This window comes from Solanum lycopersicum, chromosome 5, assembly GCF_036512215.1.
Source record: "Solanum lycopersicum chromosome 5, SLM_r2.1".
NCBI lineage: Eukaryota > Viridiplantae > Streptophyta > Magnoliopsida > Solanales > Solanaceae > Solanum > Solanum lycopersicum.
Window position 1 is genome coordinate 5,322,933 of NC_090804.1, and position 25,090 is coordinate 5,348,022.

At 34.6% G+C, this 25,090-nt stretch overlaps 2 protein-coding genes across 2 annotated transcripts; both read right to left on the reverse strand.

Annotated features, from left to right (window-relative positions):
• Positions 1-1,892: 1,892 nt before the first annotated feature.
• On the reverse strand, positions 1,893-7,721 carry LOC138348386 (protein MAINTENANCE OF MERISTEMS-like). The gene is made up of 4 exons (XM_069297608.1): positions 7,691-7,721; positions 2,942-4,398; positions 2,631-2,871; positions 1,893-2,538 (listed from the first exon to the last, which is right to left on the reverse strand). Exons 2-3 carry the CDS (start codon positions 4,368-4,370, stop codon positions 2,786-2,788), a joined length of 1,515 nt encoding a protein of 504 aa, XP_069153709.1. The 5' UTR covers positions 4,371-4,398; positions 7,691-7,721; the 3' UTR covers positions 1,893-2,538; positions 2,631-2,785.
• Positions 7,722-13,856: 6,135 nt separating this feature from the next.
• On the reverse strand, positions 13,857-19,686 carry LOC104645282 (uncharacterized). Its single transcript, XM_069297609.1, has 5 exons — positions 19,656-19,686; positions 14,906-16,362; positions 14,759-14,835; positions 14,595-14,672; positions 13,857-14,502 (listed from the first exon to the last, which is right to left on the reverse strand). Exons 2-5 carry the CDS (start codon positions 16,332-16,334, stop codon positions 13,939-13,941), a joined length of 2,148 nt encoding a protein of 715 aa, XP_069153710.1. The 5' UTR covers positions 16,335-16,362; positions 19,656-19,686; the 3' UTR covers positions 13,857-13,938.
• Positions 19,687-25,090: the final 5,404 nt, after the last annotated feature.

The window sequence follows — 25,090 nt, forward strand, 5'->3', positions numbered from 1 at the left end:
TCTATAGATTTAAAAAAAACATAACCTTTACAAAGCTAACATCATTTTACAAAACTTTGAGATCCATTTGCACATAAGATAAAAATGTTATTTTTACTTGATTAAACAATACTCTGTTTATCCCAGATGTCTTACCTTTTTTTTTGGTCTGTTCATGAGTGTAATTCATTGTAGATTTAACAAAATTTTCAATTCCAACATATTACATAGCAAATTTAAGATCTCAACAATTTAATCAATACACACATTTTTAATTGATCCCATAGAATTTAAGAAAGATTAAAATCTACTAACCTAACACGAGAGGATTGAGAAAAAGTGCCAAGGTCAAATGAAATTAATGTGACATAATAAAATTTATTTTCTAGGTTTACTAAAGTACATCGACCCATTTTCAAGTTCAAAAGAGCCTCAAAGCAAGTAAACCCCCCATTTTGATGTTTTTCGTGTGCTATAGTCAATGGATTTTTGGTGATCCAGAATTTTGATGCCATTTTTGTCAAATCTTTTCGTGGACATATTGCACTGGAGAAATTTGTTCTGATGGCCAAAACGACCAATTTTCAAGTTCAAATGAGCTATGGAGAAGGTAACCCCCCCCCCCCATTTTTCCAATTGTCGTTGCTCCATGGATTTTTGGTGATCCGAAATTCCGAGGACGTTTTTGCTGAATTTTTTGGCGGACGTTCATTAACAACTTAGCTATGCAGCCATTTAGCCTTGACGTCCAAACGACCCATTAACAAGGTCAAACGAGCCTCAAAACAGGAAAATCCCCTATTTTGATGATTTTCATGTGCTATAGTCCATGGATTTTTGGTGATTTTAAATTCTCACGTCATTTTTGTCAATTTTTTTGTTGACGTCTTATAAGATATTAGCTATGGAATCAGTTGGCTCAAACGGCTAAAACGGCCTATTTTCTTGTCAAATAAGCCACAGAGTAGCTAAACCACCCATTTTGTTGATTTCCGTGTGCATAGTCCATGTAGTTTCAGTTTCGACGTCTAATTGCCAAAAAAATTCATGGACGTCCATTAAGACCCTAGCTATGGATTCAGTTATCCTTGACGGCCAAAACGGTCCATTTACAAGGTCAAACAAGCCCCAAAAAGTTAAATCTCCCATTTTGCGGATTTTCATGTACTATAGTTCACCATCTATTTTGGTGATTAGGAATTTCATAGAGTGTAATACAAATTTTGTGATGATCATAGAATACATAGATTACTCTAGCTCTTTTTTTTTTCATGTTTGTTAATACGTAGAAGTTTGTTGCATCATTAGGATTGACAAGCTAAGGCCTAGCCCCCTTGCTTGTACTTATTTTTATTGAGAATTTTTATTTTAATAAAAAACTATTATACGCGCTGTCTAGTGGTACAAAATAGAAGAAAATAAAGTATTGTAATTTTTCGTCGAAGGGGTTCGGATGAACATCTAAGCTCCACCCCTGCCGATAGACCCATAGTTTGATAAAAAAGACTAATTTCTAAATTAAATCTACCTATAGCACATAGATTAAAAAAAATAATATAAAATTGGTCATTGGCATTTAGCAGGAAAGAAGGACTTAATGGACTCATATTCAAATGATTCATAGATTTTCAAATAGGCTAATGTGATATATTGACAGTAATAACTTCATTACCGTAGAATATAGATATATATCGAGGCAATTACTAGTGCAAAGTATATTTTAACACCCTTATAAAATGTTTCTAAACTTGTAGTGACATTGAATCTAATGAGAGTTAAATAATGCTAGTAAAGACTTTCCTAGTCTTTGTTAGCATGCATACTAATTGCCGCTAAAATTGTTTTTGTTATACCGAATATAGCGGCAGTTGCAGATGTTGAAGAACCAATTGCAATATCTCAACAGTTGCCAGTACAACAAATTCATGTTCAAAGTTCAAAACATCCATAATAGCAAGTTTGAGTAGATAACAAAACACATTTACATACGGATTACTAAACACATATTTTGTGTTTGTAGTCGGCCCAACTTAGCTCTGCTTGTGTCGCGAGAGAATCAGCCGCGTCTTTCTTTGAGTCAGGAAATGCAGCTCTCAGTTCTTCCAATTTAGCTTCCAAGTGAGAAATTTCCGTAGCTAAATTCATTTGTTGTGCTTCGATCTCCTTCAAATTTTGGATGGAAGCATCGATTCCAACGAGAAAGTCTTTGATTCCAGTGTGAAGCTCCTGTTTTCTAATAATATCATCGACCAACATTACCTTCCTGGCACTCCCTTTGTAATACTCTTCCTTCTGCTTCTTTGCCTCCTGAAAATTTGCGAGTAGAGATGGAAGATTTCTTCTGAGTTCCTCCAAATTACGTGTTTTCTCAATCGAGAGATCAGGTGACTCAGCATATATAGGTAGAGCAGCCTCTAAATATGAGTAGTTGTCCGGGAGAAGCACTTGTTCCAAAGGCATCATTAGTAGCTTCTGAACTTCAGTTTTAGCTTTCTCAAGTACTTCTGCTGAGTATTGTGCTGCAGGTGACTTGACATCGGACGATAAAGGGGCAACATCCTAGCAAATTATTTAAAAACTTAACGTCATTTATAACAAATAAACAAACATATTTTCTATAACAATGTGTTTTCATATGAGTGTGTACTTACTTCATCAGCGACAGACTTCTCATAACGATTAACATACGAGTGACTTAAGCCAGGAACACCAGGAGAATGTCCGATATCCTGAAACAAGAAAGAAATGAGAGTAATACTAACTGACAAAAATAGCATTTCTAGACGAACAATTTGGCTTCAAGTATTTAACTTACATTTTTCGAGCCAGAGACCAGTTCCCTCTTTGAATTTTTCGAAGGCCTGCTATCTTTTTCTTGCTGCGAAATAGAGCCTACAAAAAAAATATAGAATATTGATTTATGAGCAAGTGTCATGAAGGGTAAAAGTTTCGTATACAATACCTTTGTTCCTTCTCTTCTTGATTTCTTCCTCGCCGATAATCCTATTTAGGATCTGCTCAGCTGATTCCGTCCGTGTTCTACTTATGTAAGTAGACCACCACGACTCAAATGATGGCGTACATATTGGATTAGGACGAAATTCGACAAGTGAGAAATTTCTCTTCAGTTGATCGAACTTCGTATCCACTTCTCTAATGCCACTTTCTGAATTGAAAACAACCCTTTCAAGTGGTGAAGCGTTGAGTGACCGATGAGGAGGTAGAGGAACTGTCTGTGTCAAGCCAAACTGCCGTGCAAACTGATTTGGTGAGTAATACTCCACTCCAGCTTTTCCAACACTTGAGTTCCCTAAAGCGAGACCATACTGGAGGTCTCGTGGAATAAGGAAGCTGGACCAGATAGCGTCTAGAGCTGCCTTACTAGATGGAATATGCTCCGCCAATTGCAGCCATCCTGGTGAATACGGAATGAACTGGCTCGGAGATACGGAGGAGCATGAGTAGAAGAAGGTAAAGCACTCTCGGAAGCTGTTCTGTTTTAAATTTCCTTGAGCCAGGGCAATCCCAAAAGTCATACAGTTCTTTGTATCGTAAGGCAACGGTCTATACTGTGGAAAGTAAGACTGCAGCCAAAGCTGTAGGATCCAGAAGGGCCCCCCTGCATTACTAAATCCCCGGGTGACTACGCTTCTACAACCTCGGTATAAATGAGATAGTATGAAAGGAGCCAAAGCAACCTTTCTGCCTGAAGCAAGAGCTATGGCTAGTCGATCATACTCCTCCGCTACTATACGCGAACCAATGCAAAATACAAATTTGCAGAGCCACATATTGAGGAACGCCAAATGTTCCTCCTCAGTTACGTCCTCTCTTTGCATGTTCAGTTTGATGAACTTCTCATAGGATGTTTTCTTACTCTTGCCCCACTTTTGACGCTGGATGTCCAGGACTGAGCTAATTGCCTCACCATGAGGCCTAATTCCTGTCAAAGCAGAAATGTCGAACACCGTTGGACTCATCATCCCAAAATTGAAATGGAATGCATTACCTGATGTAGACCAAAAGCACAGTGCAGCATACAACAAATTGCGGTCACATTGTATGTTGAATTTGGATAATTGTATTGTATCATATATGTCCGCCGTCCGCCAGGTCTCCCCCTTAACCCTCTCCATTCGGTCGACCCAACGGATCCATCCTTCCGTTGCAGTTGGCCATGAGTTCCACGTGTTTTTTTCCTGCCAACCAGGTTGCAGTGTGTGTAGAAGTAGCTTCTCCCCTTCTGCTAGGGGATAAAATGACTCGAGCTCCGAAGGAAATCCATCCTTGAAGCACGGGCCCAACATAAACTCCGAAGAACTTGTAGAATACGGAACAAAGACCTCAGGAAGTAGAATGTCATTGCTAAACTCCTTAATTATCTGCTCCATAGTTGTGGTGTGAAGCAAAGGTGGAAACCTGCGTATGGTGAATCAAAGGTTACATTTGTGACCACTATAAACGTAAACGAGTTAAAACAAAAGCAAGATTAGAAATATCAATACAGCAGTTGCTACTACATTAGCTTCCTAAGCTACACAATCACAATGTTATCAGCAGGAATCATTAATATATTTCACTCTTTTAACTTTTTTAGACGCAAAGATATAAGTCATCCTTTAAAGGCTCTTTCACTAATTGGTTTCTCTGTTACTAGGACGACTTGAATGGCGAAGTAAAGTCTTCCATTGTTATGAAAAAAAGTGAATGTTGATTGCTATTGAAAGATGGAACTTATATTGAAAAATATCAAGGTGATGCGAGGGAGATATTAGATGCAAAGGTATCAGGTGCAACAACTAGTCATGTGATTTGGTCCACCAATTCGTAACACAATGCAGCAAATTGTAGACGGTCAAACTACGAACTAAAGTGCTCAAGCAATTGTTCAAAAGGAGGTTCCGTGTCTGAAAACTTTTGATGATCTTTCAATTAATATTGTGTACGAGATCAATCTAAAATGGTTATCTCTAATTAAACCTTTCATAGATTTGAGGAAGGTGAAGAAGAGGATGTGTTGGATCATTGTTTTGCAAATATAGCTAGGAATGCAAACTAGTTGTAATGGTAATATGACTACGGAATTTGTTCCAGGCACCAATCGATGTGACTTGACAAAATAGCATCACATGACAGTGTCAACAACATCAACAAGATCCTATAAACGCAAGCAAAAGTTATAAACTCTAGGTTACCTTAGAAGAACATCCTACTTTTTTTAATTTCATCCATCTGTACAAGGAATTTTGAGGTTGATAACTCAATTTTCTACTTTCGCTTTATAACTTTACGTTACTCTCTAGCTGTTACTTTATTCGTGGTAATTAGTTCCTAATAAATACTGAGGCATGATACTAGAAATGCAGTTAACTTTTTTTTCTTTTCAAATTTATAAGTTTTTATTAATTGCAGAACTTTGAATCAAACAATTTAAAAGTTATTATCTATATATACTAAGTAGATTTTTGAGAATCATGTTCTCGTGAATGACTAGTTATATAATAAACGCAAAATTTGCAGAGATCTTTAACCTTTGGGGTTAAAGTAGATGCTTTAGTGGCCTTACTCTTGAGTTACATTCCAATGTTCTCACATTCCATCACTAATTTCTTTCTTTATGTTGAGTTAATAAGCTTTATTTATGTTGAGTTAATTAATGCAGCGTATTCGCCTAGATGCCTAGAAAAGAATGAGCTGAATATTTGATGCCACAATTTTCAACTAATATTCTATCTTTTCATATCTTGCCAACACACCTCAAATAGTCATCTCTAATAAATGGTAATCAAGTCATTATTCACGTTTATGTTTGTTGATCATAGTAAACCAATTTTCTTTTAGATGAAAGGACGCATATTTGTGCTTTTTCAAGTCAAACACTGACACTATGACGTTTGTGCCTAACTCCGTTGAGAGGGAATTATCCAAGAATAAAAAAGGTGTGCCTTCATTAACACAATCTCTTTGTTAACTAAGCACTTAATTAGTCGCAATAGCACACAATTGTAATTTTGAACTCAAACACTACTACTTAAATAGAAAAAATTGAGTTATTCATACAAATATATTAACTAAGCACTTAGTCTCCATAGAAGTTTTCAAGATTTAAAAATAACTAAGCACCCATTATTTCAAAATCCAAAGCCCCTTGCTATTAGTACAATGTATCTAAGGGTCTATCTATAGGAGTACTTCAAGGTAAGGTGTCAAGGAATATGTCCTTTATAGCTGATTGCGTTCTAATTGACATAACTTGTGCAAGAGTTAACATTAAACTGAAGAGATATGGAGACATGCCTTTTAATCTAAAAGGTTCAGGTTGAACAGAACCAATCGTAAGTTCAATGACATAGCACATGAGACTAGTGTGGAAGTATAACTTAATACACAAGAATACCAAAGAAGGAAAGTTAAAAGTATATATCTTAGATCTATTATCTAAGATGATGGGAGATTGACAACGATACACATCCTATTGGTGCTAGTTGGATGAGATTGAAGCTTCACGTGGAATCTTGTGTGATAATAAAATGGTGCAACCTAAGATTAAAATCAAGTTCTACAAAGTGGTGGTTAGAACTACTATGATGTATGAGGCAAATTAAAGTGTTGGTCAGTCAAGAAATCTCATGTTTAGAAGATGAGGATGTTCTATTGTATGTGTTTCCATAGTAGGAGTGATTAGAAATGACGATATCCAGGACAATGTGAGAGTGGTCTCTATGGAGGAGATGGAGGAAACAAGAGATATGGTTCGAGTAGTGGAGACATGATTAGGCAAAACATGACATACTTTCAGCTTACCGAGGACATGCCATTAGATATGATGCAGTGGAGGACACACCAACACAAATTAGGGTGGAAGATGATAGTAGATAGTAGAGTGATGTCTTACTTATCTTTTCATACTAGTAGTCGTAGATTACTAAGGGAGTTTCTTGTTATATATTTTACTTACTTTGGTGATCATATTATTTTGTTATAGTTATTTTTATTTGTCAATATACTTTGCCATTCTCTATCTAGTATTCTTCTACGACATCTTAATTCACACTTTTTCGTTTCATTTCATTTTCATTCTTCTTCTTCTTTTAAGCCAATGACCTATCAAAAAACCTATCTATCTCTTAGAAAACATTTGCATACTCGCAAATAGAATTCTCTCTAGGTAAAGATAACATTTGCATACACTCTATTCTCTCCAAACCTCACTTATACAATTATACTTAAAAATTGTAATTGTATATGATGGTCTAAAACGACGTAACCTTTACAAAACTTGCATCATTTCACAAACACTTTGTGAGAGACAATTTAGGTGGTTTTACTATCTTTTTTTTTGTTTGTCCAACAATGTCACTTTCTACGAAAAATTTCAATTTCAAAATTCTACCTAGCAAATCTAAGACCTCAAAAATTTAAACCAATGCACTCAACTTTAATTTAGTCCCACGGAATTCCAAACTTGATGTTTGTTTTTCACAATTGAATTTTGAAGCTATGATATGGACGTAGGTTTTACACTTCAATTTTGATTAAAAAAATGTTCAAAGACCATAAACCATTCAAACTTTAACAATTTTCCCTTTTTTGGGAAATTTAACAAGAAAGATTTGAAAAACGCAGATTCAAGCGGAAAATCACAAAATGCAAGCACAACAAGGAGATCGTTAAGCAGTAGCTAAAACGCAAAGGAAGAAGATTGACTAACCTAGAGGATTCAGAGAGAAAATTGAGAATTGTTGCAGCCGCACAAAATTAGGGGGAAAAAGTGATGAGTAACATCTTTTATATATAAAAATAAAAGCACACACGTGTAAGCATTAACAAATTAAAAAACATTGATAAATATTTAAATTTGTGGCGTGAAATGTTAGGTAGGTATGGTAATAGTAAATCGAGAAAATAATATATTAAGAGATATTTAAATTTATCGCGTAATATGATAGGTAGGTTTTATTACGTAAAAAAAAATACATTGACAAATATTTAAATTAGCCGCATAAAATGTTACAAAGGTATAAGTAAGTTAAAATATGTGAACAGATATTTAAACTTTAAAATATATTAACAGATACTTAAGCTGTCCGTGTGAAATCTTATTTTTACCTAATCAAGAATTGAGCGGATTGCCTCAAAGGAGAATCGATCCCGCGTCAAGCACCAAGTTTAGTTATGAATATTCATTATATAATCAGTTTGTTATATGATTAATGGTAAGGTTGAGACAGAATTTGCAAAGTTTCTGAGAATCCTTACATGATACAATAGATTCTTCCCTGTTTAAAATTCGAAAAGGAAGAAGATAAATCACATGACTGGACACATATTTAACCTTCAATTAATTGAAATACACTTTTAGCTTTGCTTATAAATGTGGACGAATTTGCAAAATGCCGTTTCATCATTTACTTATCCATGTGAAATATTAAACTTGTATTGCTACACTATAATTACGGGGCAATATCTTTCTAAAAATAATCTAAATATACATTTTCTTGCTTTAGAAGAGATAGCAATCTATCTTTTTTAGTTCTTCCATTCGTACAAGGAAATTTGAGGTTGTTATCTTAATTTTCTTCTTTCTCTTTATAACTTTGCATTACTTGTGCATCCTCATTTATAATATCATCGTAGAGTTTATCTATAATGTCCATAGAATATCTAATTCTTTCTAGCTTTTGTTTTATCGTTACAAAAAGTAGAGTTTCCTACCCTCATTACTACGTTAGTTTCATAAGTTAAACAAACACAATGATATCAGCAGGGAACACAATTCATATAAAAAAAATAAAAAATTTGAATTCACTCTTTTAACTGTTTTTGATGCAAAACTATAAGTTATCCTTTTAAGGTTTTTTCACTAATTGATTTGTCGAAAAAAAAATTCTCCCTTCTCTGTCACTAAGACGATTTGAATGTTGAAGTAAAGTCTAATTCCATGTTAGTGTTGATTGGTATTGATAAAGAGTGCAACAAAAAATCAAAAAGATGCATTGAAAGATGGAACTAATATTGAAAAATATCAAGGTGATACGAGGGAGATATCAGATGCAAAGTGAGTTTGGTGCACACATTAATCCTCGGGACAATGTGCATGAGTGTGGTCTCGGTGGAGAAGACGGAGGAAACAAGACATGTGGTTCGATATGTGTAGGCATGATTAGACAAAACATGACAGAAGTGGTCCAGGTATGTGAATACATGAATAGACAAAACATAACACAATTTTAGCTTACGGAGGACATGCCATTAGATAGGATGTTGTGGAGGACACACAAACACAGATTAGGGTGCAAGATGAGTAAATGATAGAGTGTTGTCTCACTTCTTTTTCTCATATTAGTAGTTGTAGTGTTACAAAGGGAATTTCTTGTCTTTCGATGTCAGTTATTTTATTTCACTTCAATAATCATATTATATTGTTGTATTAATCTTTAATATGCAATATGCTTTGCCATCTTTCTACAGTATTCTTCTAGGACTTCTTCACAATTTTTCGTTTCATTTCATTTTGGTCTCTCTCTTTTTTTGAGCCAATGATCTATCAGAAAATACTCTCCACTTTATAGCTCCGAAAAAAAGATAACATTTGCATACGCTTTATTATCTTCAAATTCCACTTATAGAATTGCACTGAATATTGTAATCGTATATGAAGGTCTAAGATTAAAAAGAACATTTGCAAAGCTATGCTGTCTCACTTTTTTTGGGGGTATGTTCATGAGTGTAATTCTTCAACACACATGTATAATTTAATCCCACATGATTTACGATTTTGATGTATCTCTTACACTTCAAAAGAAAATCTAAATGTTTGTAATTTAAAAAAAATAATTCAAACTTTATGAATTTTCCCTCTTTGGGAATGTAACAAGAAAGGGTAAAGATTTGGTTCGTAGCACAATGCAGCAAACTGTAAGCAGTAAAACTACAAACTCAAGTGCTCAAGCAATTGTTCCAAAGGATGTTCCGCGTTTTAACACTTTTGAGGATCTTTCGAATAATATTGTGTATGAGATCAGTCTAACTACTTCTAAACTGGTTATCGCTAATCAAGAAGGTAAGTAATTAATACATTAAAGGGAAATCAGTTTGCAAATATGATTAATTCCATCCCATTGATAGATTTGATTATATACAAGACGAGGACATATTTGCAAATGCAGCTTGGAATGTAGATATTTTTCTTAGGCAACAATGCATTAACAAAAAAAAAATGAAAGAAGGACCACTTAGAATGGTAAGATAACCGAGGAATTGTTCCAAGGCACCTATCGATGCGTCTTATAAAACAAAATCACAGGACAATATCAACAACTTCAACAAGATCCAGTAAACGCAAGCAAACCACATGACAGATTTGAAGAAGAAGAAGACAAGAAAAAAAATATTGCTTTGTACAAGAAAGTTTTAGGTTGATGACTCAATTTTCTTCTTTCGTTTTATAACTTTGCAATTGTATTACTTACACATCCTCATGTAATGCCACCATAAAATTTATTTATGATGGTCATAGAATATCTAATTCTATGTAGCACTTATATTCTTCGTGGTTGTTAAAAGTAGAGGTTCCTAACCTCATTAGAATCAGTAAGGTAAGATCTAACATCCCCCTCCCTCCCCCTCATTTACTTGTACAATAAAACCTAATGTATTGTATTGAAGGTTTTAAACTATAAACATGTACTCGCGAATGACTAGTTATATAATAAATGCAAAAATTTTAGATGTCTTTTGACTTGTGAGTGCTTAAAGTATATGCTTTTGTGACCTTCTAACTCTTGAGTTACAAACAATAAAACATTTTTTTCCATTCCAATGTCCTCACTTTCCATTATTAATTTCCAATTTTACTTCTATAATTTAGACTAATAAGTAAAGCTACTTAATTTTTTTTTATCTAATTTGATGCTACATCTTTTCCACTAATATTCTATCTTTTCATATGTTGCCAAGATACCTTAAATAGTCATATCGAATAAATGAGGTAATCAAGTCAAGCACACAATTATAATTATGGCGATATGACAGTTAGTCTAATCAATTTCTGAGAGGGGATCATCCAAGAATACATAAGGTGTGCCTTCGTTAGCATAGTCTTATTATTAACTAAGCACTTAGTTGCAATAGCGCACAATTGTAATTGGGGTTTCAGGCCAAAGAGCAAGAAGATATGGAGATTGACAACGATACATCGTACTGGTGCTAGTTGGATGAGACTGAAGCTTGCATATGAAGTCTTGTGATAAGCTGGTGTAACCTAATCTTAAACACAAATTCTTTAAAATGGTGGGTAGATCTACTAGAATGTATGAGTCCAAGTGTTGGCCAGTCAAGAAATCTCACATTCAAAAGATGAAAGTTGTGAAGATGAAGATGTTTCGTTGAATGTGTGGCCATAATAAGAGTGACAATTTTAGAAATGAATATATCTTGGACAAGGTGAGACTGGTCTCGGTAGAGGAGATGGAGGAATAAGACACATGTTTCGGATAATTGAAGAGCAGATACGCAAATGCTCCACTGTGGATGTGTGAGAAATTGACTATAGATGGTTTCAGAAATGATAGAAGTATGCCAAATAATTATTGTGGAGACTTGATTGGACAAAACACGATGCAATTTCAGATTATTGACAACATGCATTTAGAAAGGAGGTTGTGGAGGACACACACACACATATGGTTGGAAGGCAGTAGGTAATAGAGTCGTAGTATTACTCAAGGGGTTTGTTGTCCTTCAAAGTCTGATGTATTATTGCACTTAAATTATCATATTATTTATTGTAAGTTATGTTATTTTTTAATATGCTTTGTCATTCTCTCTCTAGTATTTCGCTATGACTTCATCACACTTATGCGTTTCATTTTGTTTCATTTCTTCTTTTTCTTTGAGCCAATGGTCTATCAAAACGTATCTACTTCTATCCTCTCCAAACCTCACTTGTAGAATAGATATTATTATTCTTATAGTATCCTATGGTCTATAGATTTAAAAAAAACATAACCTTTACAAAGCTAACATCATTTTACAAAACTTTGAGATCCATTTGCACATAAGATCAAAATGTTATTTTTACTTGATTAAACAATACTCTGTTTATCCCAGATGTCTTACCTTTTTTTTTGGTCTGTTCATGAGTGTAATTCATTGTAGATTTAACAAAATTTTCAATTCCAACATATTACATAGCAAATTTAAGATCTCAACAATTTAATCAATACACACATTTTTAATTGATCCCATAGAATTTAAGAAAGATTAAAATCTACTAACCTAACACGAGAGGATTGAGAAAAAGTGCCAAGGTCAAATGAAATTAATGTGACATAATAAAATTTATTTTCTAGGTTTACTAAAGTACATCGACCCATTTTCAAGTTCAAAAGAGCCTCAAAGCAAGTAAACCCCCCATTTTGATGTTTTTCGTGTGCTATAGTCAATGGATTTTTGGTGATCCAGAATTTTGATGCCATTTTTGTCAAATCTTTTCGTGGACATATTGCACTGGAGAAATTTGTTCTGATGGCCAAAACGACCAATTTTCAAGTTCAAATGAGCTATGGAGAAGGTAACCCCCCCCCCCCATTTTTCCAATTGTCGTTGCTCCATGGATTTTTGGTGATCCGAAATTCCGAGGACGTTTTTGCTGAATTTTTTGGCGGACGTTCATTAACAACTTAGCTATGCAGCCATTTAGCCTTGACGTCCAAACGACCCATTAACAAGGTCAAACGAGCCTCAAAACAGGAAAATCCCCTATTTTGATGATTTTCATGTGCTATAGTCCATGGATTTTTGGTGATTTTAAATTCTCACGTCATTTTTGTCAATTTTTTTGTTGACGTCTTATAAGATATTAGCTATGGAATCAGTTGGCTCAAACGGCTAAAACGGCCTATTTTCTTGTCAAATAAGCCACAGAGTAGCTAAACCACCCATTTTGTTGATTTCCGTGTGCATAGTCCATGTAGTTTCAGTTTCGACGTCTAATTGCCAAAAAAATTCATGGACGTCCATTAAGACCCTAGCTATGGATTCAGTTATCCTTGACGGCCAAAACGGTCCATTTACAAGGTCAAACAAGCCCCAAAAAGTTAAATCTCCCATTTTGCGGATTTTCATGTACTATAGTTCACCATCTATTTTGGTGATTAGGAATTTCATAGAGTGTAATACAAATTTTGTGATGATCATAGAATACATAGATTACTCTAGCTCTTTTTTTTTTCATGTTTGTTAATACGTAGAAGTTTGTTGCATCATTAGGATTGACAAGCTAAGGCCTAGCCCCCTTGCTTGTACTTATTTTTATTGAGAATTTTTATTTTAATAAAAAACTATTATACGCGCTGTCTAGTGGTACAAAATAGAAGAAAATAAAGTATTGTAATTTTTCGTCGAAGGGGTTCGGATGAACATCTAAGCTCCACCCCTGCCGATAGACCCATAGTTTGATAAAAAAGACTAATTTCTAAATTAAATCTACCTATAGCACATAGATTAAAAAAAATAATATAAAATTGGTCATTGGCATTTAGCAGGAAAGAAGGACTTAATGGACTCATATTCAAATGATTCATAGATTTTCAAATAGGCTAATGTGATATATTGACAGTAATAACTTCATTACCGTAGAATATAGATATATATCGAGGCAATTACTAGTGCAAAGTATATTTTAACACCCTTATAAAATGTTTCTAAACTTGTAGTGACATTGAATCTAATGAGAGTTAAATAATGCTAGTAAAGACTTTCCTAGTCTTTGTTAGCATGCATACTAATTGCCGCTAAAATTGTTTTTGTTATACCGAATATAGCGGCAGTTGCAGATGTTGAAGAACCAATTGCAATATCTCAACAGTTGCCAGTACAACAAATTCATGTTCAAAGTTCAAAACATCCATAATAGCAAGTTTGAGTAGATAACAAAACACATTTACATACGGATTACTAAACACATATTTTGTGTTTGTAGTCGGCCCAACTTAGCTCTGCTTGTGTCGCGAGAGAATCAGCCGCGTCTTTCTTTGAGTCAGGAAATGCAGCTCTCAGTTCTTCCAATTTAGCTTCCAAGTGAGAAATTTCCGTAGCTAAATTCATTTGTTGTGCTTCGATCTCCTTCAAATTTTGGATGGAAGCATCGATTCCAACGAGAAAGTCTTTGATTCCAGTGTGAAGCTCCTGTTTTCTAATAATATCATCGACCAACATTACCTTCCTGGCACTCCCTTTGTAATACTCTTCCTTCTGCTTCTTTGCCTCCTGAAAATTTGCGAGTAGAGATGGAAGATTTCTTCTGAGTTCCTCCAAATTACGTGTTTTCTCAATCGAGAGATCAGGTGACTCAGCATATATAGGTAGAGCAGCCTCTAAATATGAGTAGTTGTCCGGGAGAAGCACTTGTTCCAAAGGCATCATTAGTAGCTTCTGAACTTCAGTTTTAGCTTTCTCAAGTACTTCTGCTGAGTATTGTGCTGCAGGTGACTTGACATCGGACGATAAAGGGGCAACATCCTAGCAAATTATTTAAAAACTTAACGTCATTTATAACAAATAAACAAACATATTTTCTATAACAATGTGTTTTCATATGAGTGTGTACTTACTTCATCAGCGACAGACTTCTCATAACGATTAACATACGAGTGACTTGAGCCAGGAACACCAGGAGAATGTCCGATATCCTGAAACAAGAAAGAAATGAGAGTAATACTAACTGACAAAAATAGCATTTCTAGACGAACAATTTGGCTTCAAGTATTTAACTTACATTTTTCGAGCCAGAGACCAGTTCCCTCTTTGAATTTTTCGAAGGCCTGCTATCTTTTTCTTGCTGCGAAATAGAGCCTACAAAAAAAATATAGAATATTGATTTATGAGCAAGTGTCATGAAGGGTAAAAGTTTCGTATACAATACCTTTGTTCCTTCTCTTCTTGATTTCTTCCTCGCCGATAATCCTATTTAGGATCTGCTCAGCTGATTCCGTCCGTGTTCTACTTATGTAAGTAGACCACCACGACTCAAATGATGGCGTACATATTGGATTAGGACGAAATTCGACAAGTGAGAAATTTCTCTTCAGTTGATCGAACTTCGTATCCACTTCTCTAATGCCACTTTCTGAATTGAAAACAACCCTTTCAAGTGGTGAAGCGTTGAGTGACCGATGAGGAGGTAGAGGAACTGTCTGTGTCAAGCCAAACTGCCGTGCAAACTGATTTGGTGAGTAATACTCCACTCCAGCTTTTCCAACACTTGAGTTCCCTAAAGCGAGACCATACTGGAGGTCTCGTGGAATAAGGAAGCTGGACCAGATAGCGTCTAGAGCTGCCTTACTAGATGGAATATGCTCCTCCAATTGCAGCCATCCTGGTGAATACGGAATGAACTGGCTCGGAGATACGGAGGAGCATGAGTAGAAGAAGGTAAAGCACTCTCGGAAGCTGTTCTGTTTTAAATTCCCTTGAGCCAGGGCAATCCCAAAAGTCATACAGTTCTTTGTATCGTAAGGCAACGGTCTATACTGTGGAAAGTAAGACTGCAGCCAGAGCTGTAGGATCCAGAAGGGCCCCCCTGCATTACTAAATCCCCGGGTGACTACGCTTCTACAACCTCGGTATAAATGAGATAGTATGAAAGGAGCCAAAGCAACCTTTCTGCCTGAAGCAAGAGCTATGGCTAGTCGATCATACTCCTCCGCTACTATACGCGAACCAATGCAAAATACAAATTTGCAGAGCCACATATTGAGGAACGCCAAATGTTCCTCCTCAGTTACGTCCTCTCTTTGCATGTTCAGTTTGATGAACTTCTCATAGGATGTTTTCTTACTCTTGCCCCACTTTTGACGCTGGATGTCCAGGACTGAGCTAATTGCCTCACCATGAGGCCTAATTCCTGTCAAAGCAGAAATGTCGAACACCGTTGGACTCATCATCCCAAAATTTAAATGGAATGCATTACCTGATGTAGACCAAAAGCACAGTGCAGCATACAACAAATTGCGGTCACATTGTATGTTGAATTTGGATAATTGTATTGTATCATATATGTCCGCCGTCCGCCAGGTCTCCCCCTTAACCCTCTCCATTCGGTCGACCCAACGGATCCATCCTTCCGTTGCAGTTGGCCATGAGTTCCACGTGTTTTTTTCCTGCCAACCAGGTTGCAGTGTGTGTAGAAGTAGCTTCTCCCCTTCTGCTAGGGGATAAAATGACTCGAGCTCCGAAGGAAATCCATCCTTGAAGCACGGGCCCAACATAAACTCCGAAGAACTTGTAGAATACGGAACAAAGACCTCAGGAAGTAGAATGTCATTGCTAAACTCCTTAATTATCTGCTCCATAGTTGTGGTGTGAAGCAAAGGTGGAAACCTGCGTATGGTGAATCAAAGGTTACATTTGTGACCACTATAAACGTAAACGAGTTAAAACAAAAGCAAGATTAGAAATATCAATACAGCAGTTGCTACTACATTAGCTTCCTAAGCTACACAATCACAATGTTATCAGCAGGAATCATTAATATATTTCACTCTTTTAACTTTTTTAGACGCAAAGATATAAGTCATCCTTTAAAGGCTCTTTCACTAATTGGTTTCTCTGTTACTAGGACGACTTGAATGGCGAAGTAAAGTCTTCCATTGTTATGAAAAAAAGTGAATGTTGATTGCTATTGAAAGATGGAACTTATATTGAAAAATATCAAGGTGATGCGAGGGAGATATTAGATGCAAAGGTATCAGGTGCAACAACTAGTCATGTGATTTGGTCCACCAATTCGTAACACAATGCAGCAAATTGTAGACGGTCAAACTACGAACTAAAGTGCTCAAGCAATTGTTCAAAAGGAGGTTCCGTGTCTGAAAACTTTTGATGATCTTTCAATTAATATTGTGTACGAGATCAATCTAAAATGGTTATCTCTAATTAAACCTTTCATAGATTTGAGGAAGGTGAAGAAGAGGATGTGTTGGATCATTGTTTTGCAAATATAGCTAGGAATGCAAACTAGTTGTAATGGTAATATGACTACGGAATTTGTTCCAGGCACCAATCGATGTGACTTGACAAAATAGCATCACATGACAGTGTCAACAACATCAACAAGATCCTATAAACGCAAGCAAAAGTTATAAACTCTAGGTTACCTTAGAAGAACATCCTACTTTTTTTAATTTCATCCATCTGTACAAGGAATTTTGAGGTTGATAACTCAATTTTCTACTTTCGCTTTATAACTTTACGTTACTCTCTAGCTGTTACTTTATTCGTGGTAATTAGTTCCTAATAAATACTGAGGCATGATACTAGAAATGCAGTTAACTTTTTTTTTCTTTTCAAATTTATAAGTTTTTATTAATTGCAGAACTTTGAATCAAACAATTTAAAAGTTATTATCTATATATACTGAGTAGATTTTTGAGAATCATGTTCTCGTGAATGACTAGTTATATAATAAACGCAAAATTTGCAGAGATCTTTAACCTTTGGGGTTAAAGTAGATGCTTTAGTGGCCTTACTCTTGAGTTACATTCCAATGTTCTCACATTCCATCACTAATTTCTTTCTTTATGTTGAGTTAATAAGCTTTATTTATGTTGAGTTAATTAATGCAGCGTATTCGCCTAGATGCCTAGAAAAGAATGAGCTGAATATTTGATGCCACAATTTTCAACTAATATTCTATCTTTTCATATCTTGCCAACACACCTCAAATAGTCATCTCTAATAAATGGTAATCAAGTCATTATTCACGTTTATGTTTGTTGATCATAGTAAACCAATTTTCTTTTAGATGAAAGGACGCATATTTGTGCTTTTTCAAGTCAAACACTGACACTATGACGTTTGTGCCTAACTCCGTTGAGAGGGAATTATCCAAGAATAAAAAAGGTGTGCCTTCATTAACACAATCTCTTTGTTAACTAAGCACTTAATTAGTCGCAATAGCACACAATTGTAATTTTGAACTCAAACACTACTACTTAAATAGAAAAAATTGAGTTATTCATACAAATATATTAACTAAGCACTTAGTCTCCATAGAAGTTTTCAAGATTTAAAAATAACTAAGCACCCATTATTTCAAAATCCAAAGCCCCTTGCTATTAGTACAATGTATCTAAGGGTCTATCTATAGGAGTACTTCAAGGTAAGGTGTCAAGGAATATGTCCTTTATAGCTGATTGCGTTCTAATTGACATAACTTGTGCAAGAGTTAACATTAAACTGAAGAGATATGGAGACATGCCTTTTAATCTAAAAGGTTCAGGTTGAACAGAACCAATCGTAAGTTCAATGACATAGCACATGAGACTAGTGTGGAAGTATAACTTAATACACAAGAATACCAAAGAAGGAAAGTTAAAAGTATATATCTTAGATCTATTATCTAAGATGATGGGAGATTGACAACGATACACATCCTATTGGTGCTAGTTGGATGAGATTGAAGCTTCACGTGGAATCTTGTGTGATAATAAAATGGTGCAACCTAAGATTAAAATCAAGTTCTACAAAGTGGTGGTTAGAACTACTATGATGTATGAGGCAAATTAAAGTGTTGGTCAGTCAAGAAATCTCATGTTTAGAAGATGAGGATGTTCTATTGTATGTGTTTCCATAGTAGGAGTGATTAGAAATGACGATATCCAGGACAATGTGAGAGTGGTCTCTATGGAGGAGATGGAGGAAACAAGAGATATGGTTCGAGTAGTGGAGACATGATTAGGCAAAACATGACATAATTTCAGCTTACCGAGGACATGCCATTAGATATGATGCAGTGGAGGACACACCAACACAAATTAGGGTGGAAGATGATAGTAGATAGTAGAGTGATGTCTTACTTATCTTTTCATACTAGTAGTCGTAGATTACTAAGGGAGTTTCTTGTTATATATTTTACTTACTTTGGTGATCATATTATTTTGTTATAGTTATTTTTATTTGTCAATATACTTTGCCATTCTCTATCTAGTATTCTTCTACGACATCTTAATTCACACTTTTTCGTTTCATTTCATTTTCATTCTTCTTCTTCTTTTAAGCCAATGACCTATCAAAAAACCTATCTATCTCTTAGAAAACATTTGCATACTCGCAAATAGAATTCTCTCTAGGTAAAGATAACATTTGCATACACTCTATTCTCTCCAAACCTCACTTATACAATTATACTTAAAAATTGTAATTGTATATGATGGTCTAAAACGACGTAACCTTTACAAAACTTGCATCATTTCACAAACACTTTGTGAGAGACAATTTAGGTGGTTTTACTATCTTTTTTTTTGTTTGTCCAACAATGTCACTTTCTACGAAAAATTTCAATTTCAAAATTCTACCTAGCAAATCTAAGACCTCAAAAATTTAAACCAATGCACTCAACTTTAATTTAGTCCCACGGAATTCCAAACTTGATGTTTGTTTTTCACAATTGAATTTTGAAGCTATGGTATGGACGTAGGTTTTACACTTCAATTTTGATTAAAAAAATGTTCAAAGACCATAAACCATTCAAACTTTAACAATTTTCCCTTTTTTGGGAAATTTAACAAGAAAGATTTGAAAAACGCAGATTCAAGCGGAAAATCACAAAATGCAAGCACAACAAGGAGATCGTTAAGCAGTAGCTAAAACGCAAAGGAAGAAGATTGACTAACCTAGAGGATTCAGAGAGAAAATTGAGAATTGTTGCAGCCGCACAAAATTAGGGGGAAAAAGTGATGAGTAACATCTTTTATATATAAAAATAAAAGCACACACGTGTAAGCATTAACAAATTAAAAAACATTGATAAATATTTAAATTTGTGGCGTGAAATGTTAGGTAGGTATGGTAATAGTAAATCGAGAAAATAATATATTAAGAGATATTTAAATTTATCGCGTAATATGATAGGTAGGTTTTATTACGTAAAAAAAAATACATTGACAAATATTTAAATTAGCCGCATAAAATGTTACAAAGGTATAAGTAAGTTAAAATATGTGAACAGATATTTAAACTTTAAAATATATTAACAGATACTTAAGCTGTCCGTGTGAAATCTTATTTTTACCTAATCAAGAATTGAGCGGATTGCCTCAAAGGAGAATCGATCCCGCGTCAAGCACCAAGTTTAGTTATGAATATTCATTATATAATCAGTTTGTTATATGATTAATGGTAAGGTTGAGACAGAATTTGCAAAGTTTCTGAGAATCCTTACATGATACAATAGATTCTTCCCTGTTTAAAATTCGAAAAGGAAGAAGATAAATCACATGACTGGACACATATTTAACCTTCAATTAATTGAAATACACTTTTAGCTTTGCTTATAAATGTGGACGAATTTGCAAAATGCCGTTTCATCATTTACTTATCCATGTGAAATATTAAACTTGTATTGCTACACTATAATTACGGGGCAATATCTTTCTAAAAATAATCTAAATATACATTTTCTTGCTTTAGAAGAGATAGCAATCTATCTTTTTTAGTTCTTCCATTCGTACAAGGAAATTTGAGGTTGTTATCTTAATTTTCTTCTTTCTCTTTATAACTTTGCATTACTTGTGCATCCTCATTTATAATATCATCGTAGAGTTTATCTATAATGTCCATAGAATATCTAATTCTTTCTAGCTTTTGTTTTATCGTTACAAAAAGTAGAGTTTCCTACCCTCATTACTACGTTAGTTTCATAAGTTAAACAAACACAATGATATCAGCAGGGAACACAATTCATATAAAAAAAATAAAAAATTTGAATTCACTCTTTTAACTGTTTTTGATGCAAAACTATAAGTTATCCTTTTAAGGTTTTTTCACTAATTGATTTGTCGAAAAAAAAATTCTCCCTTCTCTGTCACTAAGACGATTTGAATGTTGAAGTAAAGTCTAATTCCATGTTAGTGTTGATTGGTATTGATAAAGAGTGCAACAAAAAATCAAAAAGATGCATTGAAAGATGGAACTAATATTGAAAAATATCAAGGTGATACGAGGGAGATATCAGATGCAAAGTGAGTTTGGTGCACACATTAATCCTCGGGACAATGTGCATGAGTGTGGTCTCGGTGGAGAAGACGGAGGAAACAAGACATGTGGTTCGATATGTGTAGGCATGATTAGACAAAACATGACAGAAGTGGTCCAGGTATGTGAATACATGAATAGACAAAACATAACACAATTTTAGCTTACGGAGGACATGCCATTAGATAGGATGTTGTGGAGGACACACAAACACAGATTAGGGTGCAAGATGAGTAAATGATAGAGTGTTGTCTCACTTCTTTTTCTCATATTAGTAGTTGTAGTGTTACAAAGGGAATTTCTTGTCTTTCGATGTCAGTTATTTTATTTCACTTCAATAATCATATTATATTGTTGTATTAATCTTTAATATGCAATATGCTTTGCCATCTTTCTACAGTATTCTTCTAGGACTTCTTCACAATTTTTCGTTTCATTTCATTTTGGTCTCTCTCTTTTTTTGAGCCAATGATCTATCAGAAAATACTCTCCACTTTATAGCTCCGAAAAAAAGATAACATTTGCATACGCTTTATTATCTTCAAATTCCACTTATAGAATTGCACTGAATATTGTAATCGTATATGAAGGTCTAAGATTAAAAAGAACATTTGCAAAGCTATGCTGTCTCACTTTTTTTGGGGGTATGTTCATGAGTGTAATTCTTCAACACACATGTATAATTTAATCCCACATGATTTACGATTTTGATGTATCTCTTACACTTCAAAAGAAAATCTAAATGTTTGTAATTTAAAAAAAATAATTCAAACTTTATGAATTTTCCCTCTTTGGGAATGTAACAAGAAAGGGTAAAGATTTGGTTCGTAGCACAATGCAGCAAACTGTAAGCAGTAAAACTACAAACTCAAGTGCTCAAGCAATTGTTCCAAAGGATGTTCCGCGTTTTAACACTTTTGAGGATCTTTCGAATAATATTGTGTATGAGATCAGTCTAACTACTTCTAAACTGGTTATCGCTAATCAAGAAGGTAAGTAATTAATACATTAAAGGGAAATCAGTTTGCAAATATGATTAATTCCATCCCATTGATAGATTTGATTATATACAAGACGAGGACATATTTGCAAATGCAGCTTGGAATGTAGATATTTTTCTTAGGCAACAATGCATTAACAAAAAAAAAATGAAAGAAGGACCACTTAGAATGGTAAGATAACCGAGGAATTGTTCCAAGGCACCTATCGATGCGTCTTATAAAACAAAATCACAGGACAATATCAACAACTTCAACAAGATCCAGTAAACGCAAGCAAACCACATGACAGATTTGAAGAAGAAGAAGACAAGAAAAAAAATATTGCTTTGTACAAGAAAGTTTTAGGTTGATGACTCAATTTTCTTCTTTCGTTTTATAACTTTGCAATTGTATTACTTACACATCCTCATGTAATGCCACCATAAAATTTATTTATGATGGTCATAGAATATCTAATTCTATGTAGCACTTATATTCTTCGTGGTTGTTAAAAGTAGAGGTTCCTAACCTCATTAGAATCAGTAAGGTAAGATCTAACATCCCCCTCCCTCCCCCTCATTTACTTGTACAATAAAACCTAATGTATTGTATTGAAGGTTTTAAACTATAAACATGTACTCGCGAATGACTAGTTATATAATAAATGCAAAAATTTTAGATGTCTTTTGACTTGTGAGTGCTTAAAGTATATGCTTTTGTGACCTTCTAACTCTTGAGTTACAAACAATAAAACATTTTTTTCCATTCCAATGTCCTCACTTTCCATTATTAATTTCCAATTTTACTTCTATAATTTAGACTAATAAGTAAAGCTACTTAATTTTTTTTTATCTAATTTGATGCTACATCTTTTCCACTAATATTCTATCTTTTCATATGTTGCCAAGATACCTTAAATAGTCATATCGAATAAATGAGGTAATCAAGTCAAGCACACAATTATAATTATGGCGATATGACAGTTAGTCTAATCAATTTCTGAGAGGGGATCATCCAAGAATACATAAGGTGTGCCTTCGTTAGCATAGTCTTATTATTAACTAAGCACTTAGTTGCAATAGCGCACAATTGTAATTGGGGTTTCAGGCCAAAGAGCAAGAAGATATGGAGATTGACAACGATACATCGTACTGGTGCTAGTTGGATGAGACTGAAGCTTGCATATGAAGTCTTGTGATAAGCTGGTGTAACCTAATCTTAAACACAAATTCTTTAAAATGGTGGGTAGATCTACTAGAATGTATGAGTCCAAGTGTTGGCCAGTCAAGAAATCTCACATTCAAAAGATGAAAGTTGTGAAGATGAAGATGTTTCGTTGAATGTGTGGCCATAATAAGAGTGACAATTTTAGAAATGAATATATCTTGGACAAGGTGAGAGTGGTCTCGGTAGAGGAGATGGAGGAATAAGACACATGTTTCGGATAATTGAAGAGCAGATACGCAAATGCTCCACTGTGGATGTGTGAGAAATTGACTATAGATGGTTTCAGAAATGATAGAAGTATGCCAAATAATTATTGTGGAGACTTGATTGGACAAAACACGATGCAATTTCAGATTATTGACAACATGCATTTAGAAAGGAGGTTGTGGAGGACACACACACACATATGGTTGGAAGGCAGTAGGTAATAGAGTCGTAGTATTACTCAAGGGGTTTGTTGTCCTTCAAAGTCTGATGTTTTATTGCACTTAAATTATCATATTATTTATTGTAAGTTATGTTATTTTTTAATATGCTTTGTCATTCTCTCTCTAGTATTTCGCTATGACTTCATCACACTTATGCGTTTCATTTTGTTTCATTTCTTCTTTTTCTTTGAGCCAATGGTCTATCAAAACGTATCTACTTCTATCCTCTCCAAACCTCACTTGTAGAATAGATATTATTATTCTTATAGTATCCTATGGTCTATAGATTTAAAAAAACATAACCTTTACAAAGCTAACATCATTTTACAAAACTTTGAGATCCATTTGCACATAAGATCAAAATTTTATTTTTACTTGATTAAACAATACTCTGTTTATCCCAGATGTCTTACCTTTTTTTTTGGTCTGTTCATGAGTGTAATTCATTGTAGATTTAACAAAATTTTCAATTCCAACATATTACATAGCAAATTTAAGATCTCAACAATTTAATCAATACACACATTTTTAATTGATCCCATAGAATTTAAGAAAGATTAAAATCTACTAACCTAACACGAGAGGATTGAGAAAAAGTGCCAAGGTCAAATGAAATTAATGTGACATAATAAAATTTATTTTCTAGGTTTACTAAAGTACATCGACCCATTTTCAAGTTCAAAAGAGCCTCAAAGCAAGTAAACCCCCCATTTTGATGTTTTTCGTGTGCTATAGTCAATGGATTTTTGGTGATCCAGAATTTTGATGCCATTTTTGTCAAATCTTTTCGTGGACGTATTGCACTGGAGAAATTTGTTCTGATGGCCAAAACGACCAATTTTCAAGTTCAAATGAGCTATGGAGAAGGTAACCCCCCCCCCCCATTTTTCCAATTGTCGTTGCTCCATGGATTTTTGGTGATCCGAAATTCCGAGGACGTTTTTGCTGAATTTTTTGGCGGACGTTCATTAACAACTTAGCTATGCAGCCATTTAGCCTTGACGTCCAAACGACCCATTAACAAGGTCAAACGAGCCTCAAAACAGGAAAATCCCCTATTTTGATGATTTTCGTGTGCTATAGTCCATGGATTTTTGGTGATTCTAAATTCTCACGTCATTTTTGTCAATTTTTTTGTTGACGTCTTATAAGATATTAGCTATGGAATCAGTTGGCTCAAACGGCTAAAACGGCCTATTTTCATTGTCAAATAAGCCACAGAGTAGCTAAACCACCCATTTTGTTGATTTCCGTGTGCATAGTCCATGTAGTTTCAGTTTCGACGTCTAATTGCCAAAAAAATTCATGGACGTCCATTAAGACCCTGGCTATGGATTCAGTTATCCTTGACGGCCAAAACGGTCCATTTACAAGGTCAAACAAGCCCCAAAAAGTTAAATCTCCCATTTTGCGGATTTTCATGTACTATAGTTCACCATC

What these genes read in the sequence shown, in the direction of transcription:
- LOC138348386 (XM_069297608.1), bottom strand. Translation starts at nt 4,370, where the DNA reads ATGGAGCAGATAATTAAGGAGTTTAGCAATGACATTCTACTTCCTGAG. An exon ending in CAAGAAGAGAAGGAACAAAG is followed by an intron (nt 2,872 to 2,941) that starts GTATTGTATACG and finishes TTTTTTTTGTAG; the next exon opens with GCTCTATTTCGCAGCAAGAA.
- LOC104645282 (XM_069297609.1), bottom strand. Translation starts at nt 16,334, where the DNA reads ATGGAGCAGATAATTAAGGAGTTTAGCAATGACATTCTACTTCCTGAG. An exon ending in TGGTCTCTGGCTCGAAAAAT is followed by an intron (nt 14,673 to 14,758) that starts GTAAGTTAAATA and finishes TTCTTGTTTCAG; the next exon opens with GATATCGGACATTCTCCTGG. An exon ending in AGAAGTCTGTCGCTGATGAA is followed by an intron (nt 14,503 to 14,594) that starts GTAAGTACACAC and finishes ATAATTTGCTAG; the next exon opens with GATGTTGCCCCTTTATCGTC.